The sequence below is a fragment of the Paroedura picta genome, chromosome 3, assembly GCF_049243985.1.
Source record: "Paroedura picta isolate Pp20150507F chromosome 3, Ppicta_v3.0, whole genome shotgun sequence".
Lineage (NCBI taxonomy): Eukaryota > Metazoa > Chordata > Lepidosauria > Squamata > Gekkonidae > Paroedura > Paroedura picta.
Window position 1 is genome coordinate 175,070,347 of NC_135371.1, and position 22,530 is coordinate 175,092,876.

At 56.8% G+C, this 22,530-nt stretch overlaps 1 protein-coding gene across 7 annotated transcripts in view; it reads left to right on the top strand.

Moving 5' to 3' along the window:
- PDE4A (phosphodiesterase 4A) overlaps window positions 1–22,530 on the top strand; it is a 310,971-nt gene that overhangs the window by 252,349 nt on the left and 36,092 nt on the right. For 5 of the 7 annotated variants that reach the window (XM_077329784.1, XM_077329786.1, XM_077329783.1 and 2 more), the window contains 3 exons: window positions 1,438–1,511; window positions 2,323–2,372; window positions 3,911–4,023. In XM_077329784.1, coding sequence (XP_077185899.1) covers window positions 1,438–1,511; window positions 2,323–2,372; window positions 3,911–4,023 — 237 coding nt within the window. Of the gene's footprint in view, window positions 1–1,437; window positions 1,512–2,322; window positions 2,373–3,910; window positions 4,024–10,774; window positions 11,660–22,530 lie in introns of those variants that run through there. The other 2 variants (XM_077329788.1, XM_077329789.1) reach the window with 2 other exon arrangements.

Sequence of the window (22,530 nt, forward strand, 5' to 3'; positions counted from 1 at the left end):
CTTCGTTGGTCTTACCTTGAATAAATCTTCGTTGGTCTTAAAGGTGTTACTGGACCCTGATTTTATAAAGGTGACCCAGATGTTTTGATGCCAAAAACGGAAGTCACCAAATAAGAGGAGCTGGGAGACGGTGGAATTTCTTGCTCTCCAAAGGCACCTTTTCTTCCAGAGGGCATGACCCCCTGTAGTCCAGAGATCGGCTGTAATTCTAGAACTCCAGGCCACACCTTGAGGTTGGTAACCCGAGGCTGAGTACCCCCTCTCATGCCCTGGAGAAGATGGCCAGTATGGGAGACGGATTCTGTGGCAAGAGACCCCACTGAAGTCCCGCCCTCCCCAAGCCCCGCCCTCCTCAGGCTCCACCTCCCCCCAAAATATCTAATTTGGCAGCCAGATTCCGCCCTCCCCTGGACCCCTGGCAACGCAGGCCATGAAAAAAGTCATGTTAGAAAAAATAATAAAATTTCCTTATAATTACTCCCTTTACTCCTAGGACACTGTCTGGGATGTCATTGCAGACTGGCCGCTGGGGGAGCAAGCGTGGAGATTTCATTTACTGATTTTAAAAATTTATCAGCCACTTTTCTTCCCAAGAGAGCTCAAGGCGGCTTACTCTATAAATGAAACACAATTGAGGGCTGTTTTAGTCACATCCCGTCCTCAATGAAACTGTCTTCAGCTGCCACCTAAGGCGACGAGGCCAGGAACACCTCCCTGGAAATGTGATTCCACAACCGTGTGGCCACCACCAAAAAGACCCCTTGATAGCCCAATGGCCAAACTAGGGTTCCTTTGCCCATCCCCAATGAATCACACTGAGAGAAAAACCTCTTTCTAGTTTTACTGCAGAAGAAATATAGACACGGGGGAGTTAACAAATCTGTGCAGAGAACAATGCAATTACATGTCCATCATGGGTTCATATTCCAGGGCAGGGGTAGTCAAAGTGCGGCCCTCCAGATGCCCATGGACTACAATTCCCATGAGCCCCTGCCAGCTTTGCTGGCAGGGGCTCATGGGAATTGTAGTCCATGGACATCTGGAGGGCCGCACTTTGACTACCCCTGTTCCAGGGTGTGGATTTTGACCGCCTTGTGGTCCAGCCACTTGTACCCAGATCAGGGGGCTGTCAGGTGGTGCTCCCACCCCACAGCCAGCCAACAAATGCCAATCTTCGTGTAGTTCCTTTACAGCCCCAAAGAGATCCTTATGTTTCTTCGTCCTGGGACACGGGGATGCCGAAGCCGGTCTCCTTTCCTTCTGCTCTTCCCTGGCTGCATACGCCTTTCTATTTGGGTCCAGAAGGGACCTCCCGTGCCTTCCGCCATAGCATTGTTTGCGGCCTCGTTTCTGAATCTGGGGATCGGATCACCGCGACACTTTCCTTTGCTTTGTGATCTTAATTCTCCCCCTTTCTCTGTCCGTTCCTCCCTGCAGGTGCTGGCGAGTTTGAGAAGCGTGCGTAGTAACTTTTCCATCCTGGCCAACGTGCCCACGCCAACCTCCAGTAAGTAAGTATCCGCCAGCACTGGGAGTAATGGTCACACACACCCCTCCCCGCCCGTCAGGGCTTCCTGGCCCGTGTTGCTGGACCATGGAGGGTCGATTCTTATCTTCCGTAGTTGACGGGCTGGTGGTTTGGGGAAACGATGCAGACAGTTGTTCTGGGGGGCAGGGAGTATCATGGACCGCTCAACGGGAGGTAAAGCTGGATGTCATCGACATATTGGTGGCATCCAAGCCCAAACCTGCAGATAAGCCAGGCAAGAGGACACATGAAGATGCGAAATAATGTTGGGGAAAGGACGCCCCCCTGTGGGGGACTCCATACCGGAGTGTTCTTCAGTGGGATAGATCCTCCCCAATCGCGACCCTCTGTCCTCAGCCCTGGGGACAGGAGACTAGCCACTGTAGTGCTGCCCCCATATCCCAGTGTCGATGAGGTGGCAAGCTAAAACCTCATGGTCTACAACAGAGGTGGGCAAACTGCAGCCCTCCAGATGTCCATGGACTACAATTCCCAGGAGCCCCTGCCAGCGAACGCTGGCAGGGGCTCCTGGGAATTGTAGTCCATGGACATCTGGAGGGCCGCAGTTTGACTACCCCTGGTCTACAATGTTGAACGCTACCATGAGATCTGGCTTCACGAGGAGCACTGATCCGCCTCGATCCAGCTGTGTCCAGAGGTCATCTGTGAACTTGCACATGGGGTTTCTCATGGCGGGAAGAGTAGGGGGCTGGGTAACGCCTTTGCGTGCTCTGAGCGGAGAAGGAAGCATGTTCATTTAACTTGGCCTCATTTTCTCTCTTCTTGCTGCTCAGGAGGTCTCCCATGGGCGGCCAGCCGACGGTTTGCAAAGCCACCCTCTCAGGTAAGGGAAGCGTGGCGTTGGTGCCGCAGGGGTTCCAGGTCTCAAGGGGGGGCACGCCCAACCAGCTCACACTCGGGGTTTTCTGCCTTCTCATTTCCTCGCTTGTAAGCTCCTGTTTCTTCAGGATTTCCCCCCCTCCCATTCTGCATCTGTTTTGCTCCCTCTAGTGGTCAATTCAATATTAAAGGTAAAGGTAAAGGTACCCCCTGTGCAAGCACCGAGTCATGTCTGACCCTTGGGGTGACACCCTCCAGCGTTTTCATGGCAGACTCAATACGGGGTGGTTTGCCAGTGCCTTCCCCAGTCATTACCCCCAGCAAGCTGGGTCCTCATTTTACCGACCTCGGAAGGATGGAAGGCTGAGTCAACCTTGAGCCAGCTGCTGGGATCGAACTCCCAGCCTCATGGGCAGAGCTTTCAGACTGCATGTCCGCTGCCTTACCACTCTGCGCCACAAGAGGCTCATCAATTCAATATTACACCAGAACAAATTTGTATTCATTTATTTATGGTCTTTTGACAAGTAATTTCTAACAAATAGATAACCAGAACACATGTATCGTCCGCAGGCACTTTCAAAACCAGCAGAGAACAGAAGGCCATTGTAAATACCAACAAATCCAAATTGCTGGTTTTTCCTATTTGTTTCTGGAATTTGTGAACCGATTTCATTATGCTGCGTGTAAATTTACCCTGACACTTTGCCTATCAGTATGAATAGATTACTTCCATTCTACGTGTGTGCGTGCACAAAAGCTCATCCCTTGAACAACACTTGATCTTAAAGGTGCCGTTGGACTCTAAAATTGTTCCGTTCCTTCAGACCGACACGGCGACCCACTTGAATTGATATTACACCAGTCTGCGTCTGGCTTAAGCAGTAAACCAATGTAGGATTGAATTGACCACTAGATGGCGTAAAAGACATGCAGAACAGCAAAAAGACCCACCCGAAGAAACAGGAACTTACACGGGGGGAAATCAGATTGCAGAGCAGCCCTCCTCCTGGGGAGCTAAGAGTTTCCTCTGTGCCGATCCGTGTCTCATGATCCCCATGAAGGGACACATTCCACAAGGGGTGTTTTATTTGGGAGGATGATCTGCTGCCCGCCCCATCGTCTTTCACCCGACCCAGAATGTTTCAGGGAAGAGGAGAAAATAACAGAACTCCTCTGATGAGAGCCCACATGGTGTTGGGGGTCACAGTGTCACATCAGGATTTGGGAGACGGGAGTTCAAATCCCCACTCTGCCACGGAAGCTTGCTGGACTAGTCAACTCTCTTAGCCTATCCGACCTCTCAGGGCTGTTGTGATCAGAAAACAGAGGTGGGGAGAACGACGTTAAGCTGCTTTGGGTTCCCATTGGGGAGGAAGCCCATCCGGAGCGCCGTCGCTTGCTGTCCGCGTGGAGCGAGGGCAGCAAAGCGAGCTGTTGATTGGGCCGTGTGCAGGGAGGGAGGCGGGAGGAGCCCTCTGGGCAGGGTCTGCTTGGCTCTGCTGGGGGCTGCTGAAACGGTCTCTGATGTGTTGCTTGCAGAGGAAACCTACCAGCAAATGGCCAGAGAGACCTTGGAGGAGCTGGACTGGTGCCTGGACCAGCTGGAGACCATCCAGACGTATCGCTCTGTGAGCGAGATGGCTTCCAATAAGGTAGGGCTCTTTGGGGGTAGCAGCCAAGACGACACCTTCAGCCATCCTGTCCATCCAAGCCACACCCCGCCGGGTACATTGTCCCTCTGGAATCCTCCCCGCCCGACTGTACAGTGCACATTGCATACCACCAGGCAGCTTCTAGCCCGGCGAGCTGGGTTTGATTCCCCACTCCTTCTGCACGGGCAACCAGCTGGGTGACCTTAGGCCTCTCACAGTCCTGATAATGTTGTTCTCACACAGCAGTCCTGTCAGAGCTCACTCAGCCTCCCCTCCCTCACAAGGTGTCAGTTGTGGGGAGAGGAAAGGGAAGGTGAATGGAAGCCGCTTTGAGACTCCTTCGGGGAGAGAAAAGCGGCATCTCGGAACCAACTCTTCCTCTTCTTCATTTTTGGTCTCTGTCCACCCCGACTGGGGCCAACATGCAGTCTCCCATAGCCCTTCACCCAGCCCAAAGCTAAAACTGCCCTTGTTAGCAACAAGAGCAATTCCATGGTGGAATTGGTCACCCAGAGGTGTTGCAGGTTGGACAGGTCACAAAGGTAGCATGGCTGACATTTTACCATCACCCCCAAGCCAAGCTACTATTTATTATTTATTTATTTATATTTTTATACCGCCCTTCCCTATGGCTCTGGGCGGTTTACTAGCGCCCTACCTGGTCCCAGAACACCTAGCCACAGTGATCCATGCAACAGTCACCTCTAGACTGGACTTCTGTAACTCGCTCTACGTAGGCCTGCCCTTAGCCTTGATCTGGAAACTACAGCTGGTCTAAAATGCAGCAGCCAGGATCCTCCCAGCAACACTGTGGAGGTCCCACATCCGGCCCATTCTCCACCAACTGCAGTGTTTGCCAGTTGAATTCTGGATCAGGCTAAAGGTCCTGGTAATTACCTTCAAGGCCATATGCGATCAGGGCCCAGTGTACCTGAGGGACCGCCTCCCTGCCTATTCCCTTCAAAGAGCTTTACGCTCCGTCACCACCAATCAACTAATGGACCCTGGCCCTAAAGAAGCCCGCCTGGCCTCAACCGGGGCCAGATCTTTCTCAATCCAGGCCCCCACCTGGTGGAAGGAGCTCCCGGAGGAGATCAGGGCCATGACGGAGCTAAAACAGTTCCGCAGGGCCTACAAAACGGAGCTCTTCCGCCAGGCATTTGGTTGAGACCAGGCGTAACCAGCAACATCTGCAGGGCCCCAATCCCTCCCTCCCAGAAATCCATCAATGCGTTCTACCCCTGGACCTGTTTGCACTGTTATAATTACCATTGTTACAATGATCAGTGTTAATAGTATTGATGTTATGGTTATCTATATGTTATGGAAAAACTAAGTTCCTTGTATTGTTCTCTACGTTTTATGCCTCTGGGGAGGGCGATAAATATTTGCCAAGGATGCTTTAGGTCAGGGGTAGTCAGCCTGTGGTCCCCCAGATGTCCATGGACTCCAATTCCCATGAGCCCCTGCCAGCAAATGATGGCAGGGGCTCATGGGAATTGTAGTCCATGAACATCTGGAGGACCACAGGTTGACTACCCCTGCTTTAGGTCATCCGGCAGTGCTGGACTGGATGGCTTTTTAGGCCCCATTCTGTGACATCTGCGAAATTGGTTGGTCATGAGGCAGAATCCTCCGGTTTATGTTCTTTCTGCCCGAATTTCAAAAGCGTTGATCACGGTGGCCTAATCGGGCGCTCTTCACAAGATGCGGTTTGTCTCTTGCGTACAAAGCAGGCTTCCCAACTGCGGTTTAATCCTCGTTTAGACTCCTGGTAGGCGAACAAGACCTCAGGGAGGAAGGCGGTGGATAAATAAAGACCCAAACAGCGCCTTAAAGCACCCGGACTGGGAGTCAGGCGTTGAAACAAACTGCAGTCAGGGAGGGAGGGAGGGAGGGAGGGAGCCAGCGTGGCGTAACAGGTTCGAGCCCTCGGCTGTGGTGGGGAAACCCAGGTTCAGGTCCCCCACATAGCTGTGAGGCTCAGTGGGGCTGACCCCAGGCCGTTCTCCCTCCCTCGGGTGAACCTGCTTGGCAGAGGTGTTGTGAGAATAAAACAGAGGGGTGGGGAGAACCTTGGGCGGCACCTCGAGGAGAAGAACAGGATGAAAATGAGGTAGATGGATAGATAGTGGAGAGTGGAAAGTAAGGTTAGGTAGGTAGGTATGTAGATAAATGGGATGGATGGGTAGGTAGGTAGGTATGAGAGAGAGAGAGAGAGAGAGAGAGAGAGGAGGGGAGGGAGGGAGGGAGGGAAGGAAGGAAGGAAGGAAGGAAGGAAGGAAGGAAGGAAGGAAGGAAGGAAGAAAGAAAGAAAGAAAGAAAGAAAGAAAGAAAGAAAGAAAGAAAGAAAGAAAGAAAGAAAGAAAGAAAGAAAGAATCATAGAGTTGGCAGGAACCTCCAGAGTCATCTGTACAACCCCCTACAAAATGCAGGATATTCACAACTACCTGCCCCCCCTACAGTGACCCCAATTCTATGACCCCAATTCTATGCCCAGAGGATGCATGGAATGAGAGATGACAGCACAGGATGAGATGCCCAACTGCATGCTTAAACGCACCACATTCCTGCACGTGTCTCTTTTTCTCCTTTCCTGGCTAGATCTTGTTTGAAAGAGTCTGTTAAATGCCCACATAGATGCTCTTCCTCCCCTCCCGCCCCTTCATCTTCCTCCGGAACTGGCAGTCTATTCCTTCGTTCGCCCACTCTTCCTTCCGCGCAGCGCTCTCCGCACAAGGCCTCACGGCTGATTTTCTCCGACCCGCACCCCTCCACCTCCACAGGTGTGACATTCCTGTCCCTTTCGGTTCCCTCCGTGTTTTGCGATCTGCCGCTAGGGTCTGCACACGTTCAATAGAACAGGGGTAGTTAACCTGTGGTCCTCCAGATGTCCATGGACTACAATTCCCATGAGCCCCTGCCAGCATTCGCTGGTAGGGGCTCATGGGAATTGTAGTCCATGGACATCTGGCGGGCAGGGGCTCATGGGAATTATAGTCCATTGACATCTGGAGGGCAGGGGCTCATGGGAATTGTAGTCCATTGACATCTGGACGGCAAGGGCTCATGGGAATTGTAGTCCATGGACATCTGGACGGCAGGGGCTCATGGGAATTGTAGTCCATGGACATCTGGAGGACAGGGTCTCATGGGAATTGTAGTCCATGGACATCTGGACGGCAGGGGCTCATGGGAATTGTAGTCCATGGACATCTGGATGGCAGGGGCTCATGGGAATTGTAGTCCATGGACATCTGGATGGCAGGGGCTCATGGGAATTGTAGTCCATGGACATCTGGATGGCAGGGGCTCATGGGAATTGTAGTCCATGGACATCTTGAGGGCAGGGGCTCATGAGGATTGTAGTCCGTGGACATCTGGACGGCAGGGGCTCATGGGAATTGTAGTCCATGGACATCTGGAGGACCACAGGTTGACTACCCCTGCAATAGAAGGTCCTGCGGAATTATGGGCCTGGCTAGGGGGATGAGAAAAGCAAGAGGTTAGGGGTGATGAGAGCTGCCAGAAACTTGTCTGCTCACTTAGAACGGGGGTCCCCAACCTGGTGCCTTCGGGCACCAAGGGCTTTTCGAGAGTGGGGAGGGGCAGGGTTTCTGATTGGCCGCGCAGATTAAAAGGCATCCTGTTAAACAACATTTCTGCTTGACGAGTTGAAGCCTTACTTTGATTTTTAATTCTGCTCCGTGACGTTTTGCGGCCGGCGCCACCCCCTGCGGCATCTTCTTTGCGATGGCGCCCCCCAGTCTGGGTCAGAGTGCCAAAGGTGCCCACGGTCTCCAAAAGGTTGGAGACCACTGATTTGGAGAATGCGCCTGTCGCCCACCCAGGGACTTGGCAGCTGCCAGCCCACCTGCTTCAGAATACGAAGTCCGGTTTCGGTTCACAGCCGCTGCCCCCGCCCAGCGCCCAAGGGAAGCCCCCCAGAGCTTCCCCGGTTTCCGTTTTAAAAGTTTGCCAATCGGGAATTTCTTCTGACATGTCTCTGTAAGACCTTCCAGGTGTGGGAGAGGGCAGGATTAGTGCCATTGGGATATGCGAGTGCATTTTAGCGATTCAGCGCCGTTGAGAGCCGGTGTGGTGTGTTGGGTAAAGTGTGACAGAACCGGGTTTGATTCCCTGCTCCTCCCCATGCAGCCAGCTGGGTGACTTTGGCCTAGTGGCAGAGCTGTTCTCACAGTGCAGTTCTTTCAGAGCTCTCTCAGCCCCACCTACCTCCCAGGGTGTCTGTTTTGGGGAGAGGAAAGGGAAAGGTTTTGTAAGCCACTTTGGAACTCACATCAGGTAGGGCAAAGGGGGTATTAAAAAAACAGCTCTTCTTCCTCTTCTAATATGGGATGAGCTCCCATGTCAAGTATGGGCCAGGCATGGTCCTCTGGGGGTCAAGTCCTTTCCTGGCCCCTTTTAATTTCAGAAGGAGAAGAAGAGTCGGTTTTTATACCCCCCTTTTCCCTTACCCGATCGGAGTCTCAAAGCGGCGTCCAGTAGCCTCCCCTTCCTCTCCCAACAAGAGACACCCTGTGAGATAATTGGGAGAGTTCTGAGAGATATGTGACTGGCCCAAGGTCACCCAGCTGCCTGCATGTGGAGGAGCAGGGAATCAAATGCGGCAGACCAATCAGGGAGTATTTGTTCAGAAATAGGTGTGGCATAGAGGCTCTGACAAGCTAGACCAGGGAAGGGTCGGCACTTGTACATATTGTTGTTGTTGTTGTTAGGTGCGAAGTCGTGTCCGACCCATCGCGACCCCCTGGACAATGATCCTCCAGGCCTTCCTGTCCTCTACCATTCCCCAGAGTCCATTTAAGTTTGCACCGACTGCTTCAGTGACTCCATCCAGCCACCTCATTCTCTGTTGTCCCCTTCTTCTTTTGCCCTCGATCGCTCCCAGCATCAGGCTCTTCTCCAGGGAGTCCTTCCTTCTCATGAGATGACCAAAGTATTTGAGTTTCATCTTCAGGATCTGGCCTTCTAAGGAGCAGCCTGAGCTCCCGTAGAGCTGCTGGCAGTCTGAGTGGACAGCTCTACATGGGCTTATGGTTTGATTCAGTATCCAACAGCTTCATGGGAAACATCGGACAAGGGCTGTAGCTTAGAGCTTCGGCTTGGCATCCAGAAGGTCGCCTGTTCAGTTCCTGGTGTGTCCTGTTAAGGCACAGAGTGCTTTGGAAGATCAATATGGCTCAGATGGAAGTACAAGAAGACTTGAACATAGAAGAGCTGCCATCAAAAGGGAGTCATAGAATCCTAGAGTTGGAAGGGACCTCATGAGTCATCTAGTCCAACCCCACTGCACTAGGCAGGACACTCACAACCCTCTCGCTCCTCCACGGTCACCTGCCACCCCCTGGACCCTTCACAGAATCAGCCTCTCCATCAGATGGCTCTCCAGCCTCTGCTTAAAAATTTCCAAAGATGGAGAACCCACCACCTCCCGAGGAAGCCTGTTCCACTGAAGAACCGCTCTGACTGTCAGGAACTTCTTCTGGAGGTTTAGATGGAATTTCTTTTGCATTCATTTCATCCCATTGGTTCTGGTCCGTCCCTCTGGGACAAGAGAGAACAATTCGGCTCCATCCTCTACATGGCACCCTTTTAAATACCTGAAGATGGTTCTCAGATCCCCTCTTGGTCCTCTCCTCTCCAGGCTAAACAGACCAAGCTCCCCCAACCTTTCCTCATACGTCTTAATCTCCAAGTAGGAAGCAAGAAAATTAAATGCGGATTTTCAAAGGGCAGCAAGAATAGACAGTGAACCTTCCTGGGATCAGAAATGCAAAAAATTCGGAGAAGGCCACAAAAAGAGATACACTTCTGCACAAGTCAAGAGTTTTTCCGTCAGCCGTTCGCTAAACAGGGGAAGGAACTGACTGACCAACGGAGGCGGTGGGAGTGCACAGAAGAACGCAGAGGTGGGCAAGGTCAAAACCCACCTCTGTTTGTCCTGTGCCTTGGCCGGGCTGGCCCGATCCGATCAGGACTTGGAAGATGAGCAGGGCCTGCCCTGGCCAGGACTTGGACAGGTGACCTGCAAGCAAGTCCAGGGTCACAATGCAGAGTCAGGGCACTGGGAAATCAGCTCTGCTTCTCCATGGCCTGGTCTTGGCCCGGGCTAGACCAGTGGTGAGCCCCTCAGGCTGGAAGGAACCCAACAAGTGACTGAGGAAGAGCAAGGACTTGCAGCCAGTAGCCCCGGGTTTTATGACGGGCCTGGGGAAAATTCCAGTCAGCCAGCTGGGACGATGGACGCGGACTACTGGCCTCGAGTGCAGCGGAACAAGGAGATCGCCAGCTTCTCGCTCTTACCCCTCGCTGGGAGAAAGGCCGTTTTTGCCTTCCCTTTTGGGGCGCTGACCTTTCTCGGGTCGCCTGTTCCGATGTGGCCGCCTACCGAGCCTCGGTCTCGAACGAGCGGTCACCGGACAGCTCTCCCTGGCTCAGAATATTGCAGGCCTGGCTGGGGTCTCATGGGAGCCGGCTTTCTCCGGCCAGTCCCCCTCTGTGGCTTCGTGGGCCGCCTCGCCGTGCCCCCCACGGCCGTCTGGGGACGGCTTTCCCGGGAGGGAAGCCCAGGCAGGGTGGTCCTCTTCCCTGCGCCCCCTACCCCCCGCCCTCCGTTCCCTTCCTCCAGCCGGGCTGGCGCGCTCTCTTGCATGCGCTCCCGTAGGCGCCTCCTCTCTCCCGCCCCCTTCCCTTGCACTCCTCTGCCTTTCGCTCCCTTCGCCACCTGACATCACATCCCCTCCACCCGGCGCTGCAGAGAAACGGACTCTCTCTCTCTCTCTTGCACACACACACACACACACACACACACACACACACAGACGCACCCCGAGCGAAGGATGTAGCTGCATCGGCCACCGAGGCCACAATGGGAGTCACCGTCTCCGTGGTGATGGCGGCCCTCCGCCACGCATCCCTGCCGGAGACGATGGGGACGTGGCTGTCGGGGGTGCGGAGGCCGCCTTGCTAGCTGGACACCGGCCATGGGGTCCCCCGGGACGGCTGGGAGCCCCCCGCCCGCTCCGCCGGGAAGGGACCTCGCCTGTTTGCAGTGAGCCCGCCTGCCTCCGTCTTTGTCTGGGGGGCCTCGCCTCCTCGTGCCACCCATGTGCTGGAGATGTGACCGGAGAAGGAAGCGAGGCGGGGTGCACATTTAAGGAGTTTTTTGGGGGGAAGGGTTGTGTTTTTCCTCCTCGCCGGAGCAGCGTTGCACTGTGGGTATTTCCCTCCTCGTCTGCAGTTCCAGCCGGAGACGTGGGGCTTTCTCTGGCCCGGGGCCCGGCTCGGCTGTCTCTCTCGGCCACAGGCCCCCCCACCCCGGTGGGGACCCCCGTGGAAGCAGCCGAGATGTGAGGGCCCCCGTGCAGGGCGGGTTGGCCAGCCAGAGCCATGCCAGGCCCCTGCCTGCTCGCCTCAGGATCTTAACCCCTTCCTTTCCTGCCGACACCAAGGAAAGGGGGGAGCCGCTGCCCGCCCGGACTGAGAAGAGACCCCCTCGGTGGGCAGCCCGGAGAGCCCCTGCCGCCCCCGGGCGGAGAACGGAAGATGCCCTTAGTGGATTTTTTCTGCGAGACCTGCGCAAAACCATGGCTAGTTGGCTGGTGGGACCAGGTAATCGATGCGCGGGGCGGAAATCTCGGGTGGGTGTGGAGAAGGTGTGCCCAAGGGGTGGAGGCTGACCCCCCCACACACACACACCGGCCACCGTGGAGCCGCGTGGTCGCAGTGCTGAATGCCTGGAGGTGGGGCAGGGGGGGCCTGGCGTGGTGTACCCCCTAGCAAGGTCAACAGCGGGCATAAGGAGCTCTCAACCGCATCCCGACTTGCCCTGCCTTCTAAGGGAGACCCGAGGAGGCCCGTGTCCTTCGCCTGTTTACAATGTCACATTGGAGCCGTGCCAGCTCCCTGTCCCTCTCTGCCTCTGATCCTGCCTTGCAAACGTGCCGGGAGGTTGCTTTGGGTCTCCCTCCCTGTTCCTCGTTTGCTCCCCGGGTCTGGCTCGAAACTGGGGGCTTGCCCCTCGAACCCAGGCTCAGATGTGCTTTCTGGCTGGCACCATGTGGGATATTTAGGCGGCGTGCCGTCCACGCGTGGCTCTAGGCTCTGTATCGGTGGGGCGCAGGCAGCCTGGGATTCAGGGCAGAGCAGGGTTTTAGCCCCCCTTTACCTCGAGGACCGAGTGTGGAGCGGACGGGTAGAGGTCATGAGGAACCCTCCTGCGCACCCGCCCGTCCCCTTGGTTTCCCCCGGCGCTAGCCGCATTTGCATTCCAAAAGGCCTCTCCGTGGGGGCTTGCAGATTAGACACAGTTGTCCTTATGCTGGGAAGCAGGGAGGGAGGGGGCCCTCTGGGTATACCGAGCATGCAATCGGTGTGTGTCGCTCAGCCTGAGCGTCTCCGGTTGTGCGGCTTTTGGGGAAACACTCTGCCTCCCCCTCCCCCCTTCCCGCCCTTATCGGAGGCATAGACTGGGGTTGACCGACATTGTTCTTGCTCTAGAGGTCACCGGGAGAACTGTGTCTGGGGTGACGGCTGGTGGCGCGGACACGTGGGCCTCGGCAGGACCGTGTGGGTGTGAAGGGTTATCAATGGGGATTGTGTATATTCCTGTGGAGCCCTGGGGCTTGCAGGCAGGGGAGCTCCATGTACCAGAGATCTGTAGGTGTGCTGGGGAGAGGAGGGGGGTGTTTGCTAAATGCTGTTTTTCCGTGCTTGCTCGCTGTCCGTCCGTCTGGCTGTGTAAAGGGCCGTCGAGTCGCAGCTGACCCCCGTGGGGTTTTTCAAGTCAAGAAATGTTCAGGGCGGCTTGCCATGGCCTTGCCTCTGCAGAACAACCCTGGGCGTCCTTGGGGGGCGCTCCTCGAAGCGCTAACCGGGGCCAAACCTACATCGCTCCTGCAATAAGTTGAGAACAGATAGACTGGGCCCTTCAGGTCAAGGCAAGAGGCCAACAGATGTGGTTGGCCCTTAGCTGCCTCTGCGTAGCAACCCTGGACTTGCTTGGTGGTCACCCATCCAAGAACCAACCAAGGTCAATCCTGATTAGTTTTTGTGATCTGATGGGATCAGGTCAGCCGGGCCATCCAGATCATGGCAAGAGACATCCGGGGGTGGTTGGCCCTTGGCTGCCTCTGCAGGGCAACCCTGGCATTCCTTTGTGGTCTCCCATCCAAGGACTCACCAGGGCCGACCCTGCTTAGCTTCTGAGATCTGATGAGATCAGCCTGGGCTAGGCAGGATGTTTGTTCCATCTCAGGGGTGGTGGCCAAACTGTAGCTCTCCGGATGTCCGTGGTCTACAATTCCCATGAGCCCCTGCCAGCAGGGGCTCATGGGAATTGTTGTCCACGGACATCTGGAAAGCCACAGTTGGGCCACTCCTGGTAGCAGAAGTATGTTTAGCCTTGCAACAAATCTTTGAGGTAGGCGTTCGCCTGGCTGAAGCTGACAGCAAGACAGAAGAGCTTCATCAAGAGTCCGTGGCAGCGTCTGGAGTCGAACCCAGCCCCCTTCCCCCCAGGTTAACTGGTGGAAGTGCACACTTAGTAGGCCTGAGATGGTGTTCTCCTTCAGGAACTTTAGCAAGTCTGGCGTGGTGGGCAGGCTTAGGACGCTGGGGAACCCAGGTTCAACTCCCGGCTTCGACCTTGGAAACTCAGTGGGTGACCTCCGCCCCCCTCACAGGGACGTTGTTGTAAGAAAACAGATTTTGGAGAACGGTGTTGTGTGCATTTTTGAATCCCAGGTGTGGGGAGAAAAGAGGGATGTGCATAAATAAATGTGGCCATGCAAGGGAAACCAGAGATGGGAGCCTTTGATTAAGACCCCTCCCCATCAGATTCAGGAGCTAATATTATTAATTTAATAATCTAATTTATTATATGCTATCCTTCCCCAGAGCCTTAAACTCTTTTACTGAGTGTACACCCAACCTTTCTCCCCAAGGGGGACCCAAAACAGCTTACAAAATTCTCCCCTTCTACACGTCATCCTCACAGCGGCCCTGTGAGGTTGGCCAGGCTGAGAGCGTAGGTCACCCTGTACGTTCCTACAGCAGACTGGGATTAAAACACAGAATAAGTTGTGGTTTCTGCAATGGGCAAAGGGTTGGCGTGTCCCCCTTCCCCTCCCCCGGTAAGAATTAAGGTTCTCTAGGAATTGTAATCCATGGACATCACCAGTTTGGCCACCCCATGATGCAGCATACCCCTTAGTTCAGGGGTGGGCAAACTGCGGCCCTCCAGATGTCCACGGACTACAATTCCCAGGAGCCCCTGCCAGCAAATGCTGGCAGGGGCTCCTGGGAATTGTAGTCCGTGGACATCTGGAGGGATACAGTTTGCCCACCCCTGCCCTAGCTGTTGCCCCACAATGTCCACATTTCCCATCATCCCTCGGGAATCTTCCAGGGTCTTGATTCCTTAGTTGTCAACATGACTTATTCCACGGGTGTCTATTCCTCAAGGTGCGCACAGAACCCCAGAGGTAGGTTTAGCTGTAGCACTACCCTGTGGGGGTGCTTCTGGTCAGCAGGGATGCTTCCGGTCAGAGAAAGGAAGAGGGTTCCAGTAGGGTATCCAGCTCTGCGTCCTGCGACTGGGAAGCAGAGGAGAGAAAGAGCCAGCTTGGTGTTGGGGTTAAGCACAGCGGCTTCTAATCTTGCATGTTGCGTAGGGTTTCCCCGCTCCTCCTCCACATGCAGCCAGCTGGGTGACCTTGGGCCAGACACAGCCCTGATAAGAGCACTTCTGAAAAAAGCAGTCCTGTCAGAGCTCTCTCAGCCTCATGTCTCTCGCAGGGAAGAAAGGGAAGGCGAATGTAAGACACTTTGAGACTCCTTTGGATAGAGAAAAGCAACACTTAAGATCCAGGGTCTGTTGTGGGGAGAGGAAGGGAAGGGGATTGGATGATGTTTTGAGACTCCTTCGGGTAGAGAAAAGCGGCATCTAAGAACCAACTCTTCTTCTTCTGCGGCACATGTTCCACGCTGAGGGGCTGAGACCCTGGCTCAGGGGCAGAGCCTCTGTTTGGCAGGCAGGAGGTCCCAGGTTCAATCCCCGGCAGCATCTCCAGTTAGAAGGACCAGGCAGGAGGGGATGGGAAAGACCTTGGCCTGAGACCCTGGCTCAGGGGCAGAGCCTACGCTTGGCAGGCAGGAGGTCCCAGGTTCAATCCCCGGCATCTCCAGTTAGAAGGACCAGGCAGGAGGGGCTGGGAAAGACCTTGGCCTGAGACCCTGGCTCAGGGGCAGAGCCTCTGCTTGACAGGCAGAAGGTCCCAGGATCAATCCCCAGCATCTCCAGTTAGAAGGACCAGGCAGGAGGGGATGGGAAAGACCTTGGCCTGAGACCCTGGCTCAGAGGCAGAGCCTCCGCTTGGCAGGCAGAAGGTCCCAGGTTCAATCCCCGGCAGCATCTCCAGTAAGAAGGACCAGGCAGGAGGGGATGGGAAAGACCTTGGCCTGAGACCCTGGCTCAGGGGCAAAGCCTCTGCTTGGCAGGCAGAAGGTCCCAGGTTCAATCCCCGGCATCTCCAGTTAGAAGGACCAGGCAGGAGGGGATGGGAAAGACCTTGGCCTGAGACCCTGGCTCAGTGGCAGGGCCTCTGCTTGGCAGGCAGAAGGTCCCAGGTTCAATCCCCGGCATCTCCAGTTAGAAGGACCAGGCAGGAGGGGATGGGAAAGACCTTGGCCTGAGACCCTGGCTCAGTGGCAGGGCCTCTGCTTGGCAGGCAGAAGGTCCCAGGTTCAATCCCCGGCATCTCCAGTTAGAAGGACCAGGCAGGAGGGGATGGGAGAGACCTTGACTTGAGACCCCGAAGAGCTGCTGCCAATCTGAGCAGACAACACTGAGCTTGAGGGATCGAGGGCCAAATGCAGCCTAGAGCAGATGCACATGTTCACACGTCCCCTACCTGCTCTCCCCCCCCCCCCGCCTGCCAACACTTTCAGACTGGGAGGCCCCCGTCACGGCTGCCTGACCCACTTCCTCTTGTTTACCACATACCCGGTCCGTCTGCCTTCCATGCCGGCTCCCTTTCTTTTCGGCTTTCCCTCTATCTCACCACCCCCACCCCAGCCTGGCCCTTTCTCCTCTCTCTCTGTCCCTCTCTCTTCACCCAGTGGTCATGCCCTCCCTGCTTGCTGCCAGAGGTTAAGGCCAGGGAAGCCCAGCTCTCCTAACCCCACGGATCAAGCCCGGCGCACGCTGCAGAGGTGGCAGCAGGGGGGGAAGGGGCCTCTCACGGAGCGTTCCCCAGTCTCCTCGCACTCCGGGCGCCCCAGCCCCCCTTTGCTCAGGCGTTCTTTCAGCAGCACTGTTCTGGCATTGACTCTTTATATTCTCGGCCCCCTTTTGCCTCTCATCAGCAGGTAGTTCAGGCATGTGGCTCCCGCCCCTCCTCGTCCCCGTCTCCCTGGATGCGCCAGGCGCCTGCTCCGGAACGGTGTTTTCCATTGTAAATTTTGACCCAATTTGTCATTTGCAGCTCCAGACTGCAGATCCCCAATGCAGGCTGTGTGCTGGCTGGATTCTTCGGGGGGAATGTCGGCCTAGGTCTCTGCTGTGTGCGTCCTTCTTTGGGGTCTGCCTTGGAGAAAAAGGCAGCTGCGATTTGCTCATGTTGCGATTGTGGGAGGCGGTGAAGGTCTCTGTGTGTTTGTGTTTGTGCGCGTGCAGAGAGAGATCCTGAAAATTTATGAAAGGGGAAATTGGGATCCTGATGTGTAGGGTCACCAATCTGATAAGATCTGATCTCAGATGAGCCCTGCTGGGTCAGGCCAGGGAGGGTCCCTCCAGTCCAGCCTCCCGTCTCACCCAGGGGCCAGCCAGTTCCTCTGCAGGGCCAGCCACAGGGCAGAGAGGCCGAGGCCTTCCCCTGAGAAGACCCTCAGAAGAGCCCTGCTGGGTCAGACCAGGGAGGGTCCCTCCAGTCCAGCCTCCCGTCTCACCCAGGGGCCAGCCAGTTCCTCTGCAGGGCCAGCCACAGGGCAGAGAGGCCGAGGCCTTCCCCTGAGAAGACCCTCAGAAGAGCCCTGCTGGATCAGGCCAGGGAGGGTCCCTCCAGTCCAGCCTCCCGTCTCCCCCAGGGGCCAGCCAGTCCCTCTGCAGGGCCAGCCACAGGGCAGAGAGGCCGAGGCCTTCCCCCGAGAAGACCCTCAGAAGAGCCCTGTTGGGTCAGGCCAGGGAGGGTCCCTCCAGTCCAGCCTCCCGTCTCCCCCAGGGGCCAGCCAGTTCCTCCGCAGGGCCAGCCACAGGGCAGAGAGGCCGAGGCCTTCCCCTGAGAAGACCCTCAGAAGAGCCCTGCTGGGTCAGGCCAGGGAGGGTCCCTCCAGTCCAGCCTCCCGTCTCACCCAGGGGCCAGCCAGTTCCTCTGCAGGGCCAGCCACAGGGCAGAGAGGCCGAGGCCTTCCCCTGAGAAGACCCTCAGAAGAGCCCTGCTGGGTCAGGCCAGGGAGGGTCCCTCCAGTCCAGCCTCCCATCTCACCCAGGGGCCAGCCAGTTCCTCTGCAGGGCCAGCCAGAGGGGAGAGAGGCCGAGGCCTTCCCCTGAGAAGACCCTCAGAAGAGCCCTGCTGGGTCAGGCCAGGGAGGGTCCCTCCAGTCCAGCCTCCCGTCTCACCCAGGGGCCAGCCAGTTCCTCTGCAGGGCCAGCCACAGGGCAGAGAGGCCGAGGCCTTCCCCTGAGAAGACCCTCAGAAGAGCCCTGCTGGGTCAGGCCAGGGAGGGTCCCTCCAGTCCAGCCTCCCGTCTCACCCAGGGGCCAGCCAGTTCCTCTGCAGGGCCAGCCAGAGGGGAGAGAGGCCGAGGCCTTCCCCTGAGAAGACCCTCAGAAGAGCCCTGCTGGGTCAGGCCAGGGAGGGTCCCTCCAGTCCAGCCTCCCGTCTCACCCAGGGGCCAGCCAGTTCCTCTGCAGGGCCAGCCACAGGGCAGAGAGGCCGAGGCCTTCCCCTGAGAAGACCCTCAGAAGAGCCCTGCTGGGTCAGGCCAGGGAGGGTCCCTCCAGTCCAGCCTCCCGTCTCACCCAGGGGCCAGCAAGTACCTCTGCAGGGCCAGCCACAGGGCAGAGAGGCCGAGGCCTTCCCCTGAGAAGACCCTCAGAAGAGCCCTGCTGGGTCAGGCCAGGGAGGGTCCCTCCAGTCCAGCCTCCCGTCTCACCCAGGGGCCAGCCAGTTCCTCTGCAGGGCCAGCCACAGGGCAGAGAGGCCGAGGCCTTCCCCTGAGAAGACCCTCAGAAGAGCCCTGCTGGGTCAGGCCAGGGAGGGTCCCTCCAGTCCAGCCTCCCGTCTCACCCAGGGGCCAGCCAGTTCCTCTGCAGGGCCAGCCACAGGGCAGAGAGACCGAGGCCTTCCCCTGAGAAGACCCTCAGAAGAGCCCTGCTGGGTCAGGCCAGGGAGGGTCCCTCCAGTCCAGCCTCCCGTCTCACCCAGGGGCCAGCCAGTTCCTCTGCAGGGCCAGCCACAGGGCAGAGAGGCCGAGGCCTTCCCCTGAGAAGACCCTCAGAAGAGCCCTGCTGGGTCAGGCCAGGGAGGGTCCCTCCAGTCCAGCCTCCCGTCTCACCCAGGGGCCAGCCAGTTCCTCTGCAGGGCCAGCCACAGGGCAGAGAGGCCGAGGCCTTCCCCTGAGAAGACCCTCAGAAGAGCCCTGCTGGGTCAGGCCAGGGAGGGTCCCTCCAGTCCAGCCTCCCGTCTCACCCAGGGGCCAGCCAGTTCCTCTGCAGGGCCAGCCACAGGGCAGAGAGGCCGAGGCCTTCCCCTGAGAAGACCCTCAGAAGAGCCCTGCTGGGTCAGGCCAGGGAGGGTCCCTCCAGTCCAGCCTCCCGTCTCACCCAGGGGCCAGCAAGTACCTCTGCAGGGCCAGCCACAGGGCAGAGAGGCCGAGGCCTTCCCCTGAGAAGACCCTCAGAAGAGCCCTGCTGGGTCAGGCCAGGGAGGGTCCCTCCAGTCCAGCCTCCCGTCTCACCCAGGGGCCAGCCAGTTCCTCTGCAGGGCCAGCCACAGGGCAGAGAGGCCGAGGCCTTCCCCTGAGAAGACCCTCAGAAGAGCCCTGCTGGGTCAGGCCAGGGAGGGTCCCTCCAGTCCAGCCTCCCGTCTCACCCAGGGGCCAGCCAGTTCCTCTGCAGGGCCAGCCACAGGGCAGAGAGACCGAGGCCTTCCCCTGAGAAGACCCTCAGAAGAGCCCTGCTGGGTCAGGCCAGGGAGGGTCCCTCCAGTCCAGCCTCCCGTCTCACCCAGGGGCCAGCCAGTTCCTCTGCAGGGCCAGCCACAGGGCAGAGAGGCCGAGGCCTTCCCCTGAGAAGACCCTCAGAAGAGCCCTGCTGGGTCAGGCCAGGGAGGGTCCCTCCAGTCCAGCCTCCCGTCTCACCCAGGGGCCAGCCAGTTCCTCTGCAGGGCCAGCCACAGGGCAGAGAGGCCGAGGCCTTCCCCTGAGAAGACCCTCAGAAGAGCCCTGCTGGGTCAGGCCAGGGAGGGTCCCTCCAGTCCAGCCTCCCGTCTCACCCAGGGGCCAGCCAGTTCCTCTGCAGGGCCAGCCACAGGGCAGAGAGGCCGAGGCCTTCCCCTGAGAAGACCCTCAGAAGAGCCCTGCTGGGTCAGGCCAGGGAGGGTCCCTCCAGTCCAGCCTCCCGTCTCACCCAGGGGCCAGCCAGTTTCTCTGCAGGGCCAGCCACAGGGCAGGGAGGCCGAGGCCTTCCCCTGATGTTGCCCTCTAGCACTGGGATTTAGAGGTTGACTGCCTCAAAACATGGAGGCTCCCTTAAGTCGTAAGAATATCCTGGGATTACAACTGACATCCGAGCGACCGATCAGCAGCCCTGGAGAAACAGGCACTTTGAAAGGTCAACTCTTTAACATTACACCTTTTTAAAGTCCCCACCCTCCTCAGTTTTCTCTCCAAATCTCCAGGATTCTTCACAGCCCAAAGTTGGTAACCCTAAGTACCAGCTGGGCTCACCCAACAAGGACCAGGTGGTAGTCCTTGCGGTGTTGACACGCAAGACCCAGGGCATGGTTGTACCAAGATGCCGGTTTCCGGGAGTACGGAGGGTGGCTGGCATTGCCTCTTTTTAAACAACCAAAGCTGTAACTCTGGCTCTTGAAGGTGGCAACCTGTGGAACAAATAATTTGGGGGAAGGCTCACCTGTCCTGCCTCACTTCCTAGAACAGTGATTCTCAACCTGGGGGTCAGGACCCCTTTCGGGGTCGAACGACTCACAGGGGTCGAACGACCCTTTCAGAGGGGCAGGGCAAGCAGCTTGGCCGGGGGGAGGGCACCATCTACACAACAGCCTTGCGGGGTAGATCAGGACAGATCAGCAAAAAAGAGCGAGATCAGCATGGTGGGACAAGAGGCAGAACTGAACTGAGAAACCCAAGGGGAAAAACAATTTAAATATAATCATGAACAAGGGATCGTCACACCATTGGCCAGTTTGGGTTTAATTTCTGTGAAAGAACCCTTAAGCCTAATTTCATGTTTGGGGGTCACCACAACACGAGGAACTGGATTAAAGGGTCGTGGCATTAGGAAGGTTGAGAACCACTGGCCTGGAATGACCCAGGCGACCACTTCGTTTAAGGTTCCCGTTAGAGGGGGCACACCTCTCTACCGTGCATGGCTGTGCAGCACCGTGGTTAGTGTCAGGCAAGAATCTGAGAGTCCGGGGTTCAGATCCTCACTCCGCCACGGAAGTTAACTGGATGGGTGAGTCTTCGGCCTGTCCTACCTCGCTGAGTTGTTGTGAGAAGGGAACGGAATAGAGAGGAACAGTGTGAGTCGTTCTGGATTCATACCTCGAAGAGAGGCTGGGTAAATAATTAAGGAAGCCAGTGGAAATGTGTGTATGCTTTTCGGGTTTCTGTAGTTCCTGCAATCTCTCTTTGATGCAGGCTTAGTTAAAATTATCCTCAGAATCTCCTGTTCTGATGCCCGGGGACATTGTCCCAGCAGAGTCAGCTTAACCTCTGGCGGGAGCCAGGAGAGGAGGGAACAGAGGGGAAATTGCTGTCCTGAGCCCTGCCCTGGTCGGGTTTCCAAGGTATGAGACAAGAGAGGTGGTGTGCCCTGGCCTGCCTCTGCAGAGCCACCCTGGACTTCCCACCCAGGCACTAACCAAGGTCAACTGTACTCAGCTTCCAAGGTCAGATGAGATCAGCTAGCCTGGGCTATCCAGTGCAGGGCAGGAGGCACAAGGAGGTGGTTCTGCCACTGGGTGGGAGACAGCCTGGGGTCATGCTTCAGAGCGGCAGCCTCTATTCTGGAGAACCAGGTGTGATTCTTCACTCCAACTCCAGGTGCAGCCAGCTGGGTGACCTTGGGCCCGTCCCAGTTCTCTCAGAGTTCTCTCAGCCTCATCGACCTCACAGGTTGTCTGTAGTGGGGGGAGAAGGGTTTGAGATTCCTTGGGGTAGTGAAAAGCAGGGAGGAAGATGAAGACGAAGAAGAAGAAGAAGAGGAGGAGGAGCCAGGCAGGAGGGGATGGGAAAGACCTTGGCCTGAGACCCTGGCTCAGGGGCAGAGCCTCTGCTTGGCAGGCAGAAGGTCCCAGGTTCAATCCCCGGCATCTCCAGTTAGAAGGACCAGGCAAGAGGAGATGGGAGAGACCTTGGCCTGAGACCCTGGCTCAGTGGCAGAGCATCTGCTGGGCAGGCAGAAGGCCCCAGGTTCAATCCCCAGCAGCATCTCCAGTTAGAAGGACCAGGCAGGAGGGGATGGGAAAGACCTTGGCCTGAGACCCTGGCTCAGGGGCAGAGCCTCTGCTTGGCAGCCAGAAGGTCCCAGGTTCAATCCCCGGCATCTCCAGTTAGAAGGACCAGGCAGGAGGGGATGGGGAAGACCTTGGCCTGAGACCCTGGCTCAGTGGCAAAGCCTCTGCTTGGCAGGCAGGAGGTCCCAGGTTCAATCCCCAGCATCTCCAGTGAGAAGGACCAGGCAGGAGGGGATGGGAAAGAACATCCTCTTGAGAGCCACAGTCAGAGTAGCCCAGCCTGACCTGGATGGGTCTGATTCCGGATAAGGAAGCTCCCTGTGTGTCATCTGTGTCTAGGCTTGACCCTGGACTTCCATGATAACCTTTCTGCTCTTGCCCCCGAATACCGGCTGTTTTGGAAATAGGCCGGAATTCTCCATCTCCTGGGCCTTTGATTTTGCATCCTGGTTTTGCATCTCCTGGACAAGGCGAATGATTCATCCTGCCCACCTTTCTTTCCCTGATGCCGGGAAAGAGTTTCCAACCCAGTTTTCAGATCTAGTTTTTCTTCTCTGTTAGCTTTAACAGGCCAGGTGTCATCCCGCCTTTCTTGGTGGATTTGGCTTTGAATCCTTTCCAGGTTGTCAGTTATTCTCTTGAAATGGATCCTGGCCTTCCAAAACTCACCAGTATTTGGGGGGGGGAGTTGTGGGTGGGAACACCCTAGCAGTCCTATGTCTTTGGAAACGTATACATTTTAATGTAATTAATTCCTCGGGAAGTGGTGGGTTCTCCATC